The sequence below is a fragment of the Limulus polyphemus genome, unplaced genomic scaffold (genome assembly GCF_000517525.1).
Source record: "Limulus polyphemus unplaced genomic scaffold, Limulus_polyphemus-2.1.2 Scaffold12399, whole genome shotgun sequence".
Taxonomy (NCBI): domain Eukaryota; kingdom Metazoa; phylum Arthropoda; class Merostomata; order Xiphosura; family Limulidae; genus Limulus; species Limulus polyphemus.
The window spans coordinates 4,852-10,678 of NW_013678009.1; the positions used below are offsets into that span (position 1 = coordinate 4,852).

The 5,827-nt window shown below is 37.6% G+C and overlaps 1 protein-coding gene across 1 annotated transcript in view; it reads right to left on the reverse strand.

Annotated features, from left to right (window-relative positions):
• Positions 1-5,536, reverse strand: part of LOC106476979 (mucin-5AC-like) — a gene marked incomplete at its 3' end in the record, with an annotated part of 10,313 nt that extends 4,777 nt beyond the window's left edge. The window contains exons 1-2 of the mRNA XM_013937593.1: positions 4,486-5,536; positions 628-1,308 (exon numbers count right to left, since the gene is read on the reverse strand). Of these exons, the coding sequence (XP_013793047.1) occupies positions 628-1,308; positions 4,486-5,536 (1,732 nt within the window). The remainder of the gene's footprint in view (positions 1-627; positions 1,309-4,485) is intronic.
• Positions 5,537-5,827: the final 291 nt, after the last annotated feature.

Below are 5,827 nucleotides of genomic sequence, written 5' to 3' on the forward strand. Positions count from 1 at the left end.
AGAAGAACTGATAGGACTAGAAGGAAGAACTGATAGGGCTAGAATAAAGAACTGATAGGACTAGAAAGAAGAACTGATAGGACTAGAAGGAAGAACTGATAGGGCTAGAAGGAAGAACTGATAGGACTAGAAAGAAGAACTGATAGGACTAGAAGGAAGAACTGATAGGGCTAGAAGGAAGAACTGATAGGACTAGAAAGAAGAACTGATAAGACTAGAAGGAAGAACTAATAAAACTAGAAGGAAGAACTGATAGGACTAGGAGGAAGAACTGATAAGACTAGAAGGAAGCCGGCAACTTTTTGGTTATTCTTGCCTGAAAAAAGTGTGTTTTTTGCAGCAACAGGTCTCGACCCATAAACCCTTGGACTTACATTTCAAATATATTAACCACTCTTCGCTCTTATATTTTTTTATGATAGGCTTACTCAAGAAGATTTGATGCTCTTTTTTTTGATCCACAAGGATACTTTACAAATTTAAGAAGAGGAATAATAGACAAGTTTTCTTTCAAATGCAACAACATGACAAGTTTTTTCTTTCAAATGCATCAAAATTCCATTCCATCACTTCTACACAACAGCACTTTCATTAACACAAAATTAACACATTCGAAAATCAACTTACCAGTGGCTTCCATCGCGGTACTTGTAGTAGTTCTTCCACCAGCTGCTGACTGGACTAAAGATGTGGTTAGATGTTCCCTTGATGTGCTCTCGGTAAAGTCTGATAGAAGAGTGGAAACTGGTGTAACAGAAGAAATGTGATCGGAATGAAGTTGGTCGATTTCCGAGGTTACGTTTTCCGAAACAACCGTTGTCAGATGTGAAATAAATATTTCTGGTACTTGACTAGTTAGTAATGTTGTCTCATTGGTTAGCTGACTTCTTTTAGTTGGACCTGGGGATGGAGTGACTTTCTGCATTGTGGAAGTCCGTGTATTTGTTACATTTTCGAAATAAATGTACGAAGAAAGGGATGATTGGAATACGTTTTGTAAAGTCTCCGACTCTGTCAGCTGATTCATTATTGTTGGTTCCTCAGCTATTCCCACACTAGCTGTACGAATCTCAACTCTTCCTGTTGGTGTGCTTGTCTCGTTTTCAGTGGGCAGCATTATTTTTGAAGATACTGTAGAAGATTTAGACTGAAAAGTGGCGTCCACCGCTTCAGCTACAAGTGAGTGGGTCATAGAGATTTCTTCCGCCGAAGATGGCTTTTCGGATGTCACTGGCAGTTTTGTTACAGCTAATGTAGCAGCGTTCTCTGCTACCTCAGACATAACTTGTCTCTCTGTGTGACTGAAGTCTGAAAAAAAGAGGGGGGAACTAAACTATGTTGTATTTCTACACATTGTTACTACTATTGTTACTTAATTAAAAATTGCAAATCAGTAACGAAATACCCGAGGTGTAAGATGAATATTGTTTGACTTGGTGAACACGATAGCAGCAGTGGTAGGTATTTTACTGTCTCTTCTGTAAAGATAACTTTCTGTTTTTAACGGATATCATGGGTATTAAATGATGCAAAAAACCCGTAAGTTTTCTAAATATTTATAAACCTGTAATTGGCAAACCCCTTCCCCCCCACACACACACCTCTTTTTAACCACACTAACATTTTCTGTTTGTTTGTTTGTAGTTAAGCACAAAGTTGCACAAAGGGCTATCTGTGCTCTGCCCACCACGGGTATCGGAACCTGGTTTCTAGCGTTGTAAGTCCACATATATACCGCTGTGCCACTGGGGGCCTAACATTCTCTATTCATCTCGTTTGGTTAAATTAAAACTCAACCAATTATAGACTTAATAGCCAAGATTTATGACCTCGTTCTCACACTTGAGTACAATAATCTAAAACAGAAATTATTTGTAGGTAGTTAAGCACAGAGCTTCACAATGGGCTATCTGTGCTATGCCCACCGCGGATTTTGAAACCCAATTCTTAGCGTTGTAAGCCCTCAGATTTGCCGCTGAGCTACTGAGAGAGGGACGACTAGTAATATTGGAAGTCATAAGCAGCACATGCAGACTTTAGACATGTAACGGACCGAGATAAAATATTGCTTGGTTTTCGTTTATAGCGTTAAAGACATATGTGCGAGTCAGTTTTTTATAATGATTCTTACCTAGAATTCTTTAACAAAATAATTTTCAAGCATTAAAAAAATACCAAGAACATTTAAGAGTTAAAGTACTTAATAATTTTTTGTCTTACCCAACATTCTTTATTAACAGATTCTGAATAAGTAACTTCTAATAATGCACTTTTTAAGCACAAAGTTGAATAATGAGCCATCTGCTCTTTGTCTTCTACCAAGAATCAAACCCCGGATTTTAGCGTTTTAATTCTGATCCACTGGGAACTACGTCGTCGTGAAAATATCACCAGAAAACAAAAAAAGTGTTTTTTTTACGGTTAATATGAACATTCAGATTTACAATAAATTTAGGCAAAAAATAAAGTAACATATTTATTGGAATAAAATTTGATAACTCGTTTGGATCTCAAAATGATTGTGGTTGAAAAGATCGTTAACAGCGAGATCATGCAACTAATAATTAAATTCAACCACTTTCCAGAAATTCCAAACTGTTTCATCTAATAAATGGTAATATTATTATAATTCATTCTCCTTTAACCAAGTCCGGTATGGTCAGGTAGTTATGGCGCTTGACTCGCAATCTGAGGTTCGTGGGGGGCTTTATAATGAGACGGTCACTTGGTAAAAGACTAGCCAATGAGTTGACGGTGGGTGGTCATGACTAGCTGCTCTCCCTCTAGTTTTTCTCTGCTAAATTAGGGACGGCTAGCGCAGATAGACCTCGTGTAGCTTTGCGCGAGATTCGAAACATACCGTAGTACCTAACTTGTTATTACTACTAGACTTAAGTTTGTTTGTTTGTTTTTGAATTTCGCGCAAAGCTACACGAGGGCTATCTGCGCTAGCCGTCCCTAATTTGGCAGTGTAAGACTAGAGGGAAGGCGGCTAGTCATCACCACCCACCGCCAACTCTTGGGCTACTCATTTACCAACGAATAGTGGGATTGACCGTCACATTGTAACGCCCCCACGGCTGAAAGGGCGAGCATGTTTGGTGTGACGAGGATTCGAACCCGCGACCCTCAGATTGCGAGTCGAGCAACTTAACCACCTGGCCATGCCGGGCCTACTAGACTTAAGCGATACTCTGGTTTGTCTTGTCTTAATTTTATTTATATGCTTACCTAGTTGTGTTTTACGTCGAGTTTTGTCTGAGAAAACTACACATATGGAACTGTAGTTTGTGTGTTTATAGAGGGGCAAGTAAGTCTGTAAACTTACCGCTGATCCGGTACACACACATGTACTCCTTTTTTTTTACATCCTAAGTTTTTCATCTAAGCTTCTCGTAGGCTTTTAATAAAGGATTTCCCACCAAATCCGGAAATATAAAATATTATTATTGCCCAAAATAATATGTATTAATGTAAGAACAGGATTTGAAATTTGTATCCTGAACGGCACCTTATACACACGTGAACTAAGCAAGCAGATCAAAGACTTCTAGAATCCAGTTATAGACGTACTTAATTTGGAACGACTGACGACAAGAAAGACAGTCAGTCAGTAACACCCGCCGTCACAAGAGCTTTGTCTCGTTTTTGTAACCGAATAATGAGATTGACAGTAACTTTTATATCGCGCCTAGGAATGAAAGTGCAAAGCTTGTTCAGCTGCATGTCTTAAACCTTGAATGTTTCAATCCGTTGCACGCATGCCAACCGATTGTAAGTCCGCAGACATACCGCTGTGCCACTGGGCGGGGGGGGGGGGGGGCGTTTCTTTATCAAAGAGTTTATTTAAAACATTACTGTAAAATATTTGACTTTTGGAACGAGTCCTAGTAAAAAGGATCATCAGTTGCTCATAACAGTAAATTTAGGTTTAAAACTGACGTTGGACACAGGAATGATATAGTCTTGAGCTAATACTAAAAAAAATGACAAACATATTAAAATGGAAAACAGTTGTAAAAACAAGAAAAGGTTGAATATTTCTTACTTATTTCAAACTAACTTTCAATTATTTACTTCCTCAGCTGTATTTAAATTTGTAATAACGTTATCTTTCACAGGAAATTATTTTACTTTATTATTTTACATGTGAAGTTTTAACACACTACATTGCACATACTTAATTATTAGTTTTATTACTTTTATTTAACCAGGAGCCACAAGAACATTTTATTTTGAAATCTACAAAAATCTAATACTAAACTTCATATTTCTTAACTCATTATTACATATGGAAACCAAAGATAGCAAGCAGAAAGAGACCAGAAAGAAAAAAGATGTCAGCCACATCATAAAAAATAATTCCGAATAACAAAATTACGACTAAGGCTCTTAACCATATAATTTTATTCTATCAAAGAAAATGGATTGAGCATACATTTATAAAGAAAACAAAAATCGTTATATAATACTAAATTATCTTACCACTAGTAGAAGCGATAAAAGTAATTGATGAAGACTCGGGACTTTTGTAGGTTTCTACTTCTTCAGGTGTTGATTCCTCGATAGGATGGTTCGTTGATATCCCTGAAATCGGTGTATTCTGCATTTGCGACGCACTTGATATCTCAGCTACTGAAGATTCAGTACCAACTGGTGTTGCAGAGGTTTCTGCCAATTTTGTTGTTAGTTCTTCAATAACTGTTTTGGTTGTTATTGGAGTTCCTTCCTTTGGCGTTTGTGTAGTCTCCACCAATATCGATGTCAGTTCCTCACTAGGAGTTTTCTTAGTGAATGATGTTTTTTCTGCTTCCTCTAGCAGTTGTGTAGTCTGTATTTCCGATGCACTTGATATCTCAACTGCTGAAGATTGAGTAGCTGTTGCTGTTGCAGATGTTTCTCCAAATTTTGTTGTTAATTCCTCATTAACAGTTTTCGTCGATAAAGAAGATTCAGTGCTTTTTGCTGTTCCAGAGGTTTCGACAAAATGAGATGTTAGTTCCTCACTAGGAGTTATTGTAGTTCCATCTGCCGCCTCTAATGTTTGTCTAGTTTGCATTTGCGATGCACTTGATATCTCATTTATTAAAGATTCAGTACCAACTGGTGTTGCAGAGGTTTCTACCAATTTTGTTGTTAGTTCTTCAATAGCCGTTTTGGTTGTTATTGGAGTTCCTTCTTTTGGCGTTTGTGTAGTCTCCATTTGTGTTCCACTTGATATCTCATTTATCGAAGATTCAGTAACTTTTTCTGTGGGAGTGGTTTCTACAAATATTGATGTTAATTTCTCACTAGCCGTTTTGGTAGAGGCAGAAGTTTCTTGTGATACCTCTGGCATTTGTGAAGTCTGCATTTGCGATACACTTGATATCTCAGTTACGGAAGTTTCAGCACCTATTTTTGTCGAAACATCTTCAACAGCAAAAGGCACCGAATCTTTAGTATCTACCAAAACTGCTAGTGAGGAATTAACAACAAAACTTTTACAAACTTCAGCAACAGCAATTAACATCAAAACCTCCCTAGCAATCACCATTAACTACCAAACTAGAGGAAGCAGAAGGAACATTTGTGTAGTCTGTATTTCCGATGCACTTGGAGAAACATCTGCAACAGGAATAGCTAGTGAATCTTCAGCAGCTGAGATATCAATTAACAACAAAATTTCCTCACTAACAGTTTTCGTAGATACTGAAGATTCAGTGCTTTTTGCTGTTGCAGAGGTTTCGACAAAATGGGATGTTAATTCTTCACTAGGAGTTATCGTACTTCCGTCTGCCACCTCTAGTGTTTGTGTAGTTTGCATTTGCGATGCACTTGATATCTC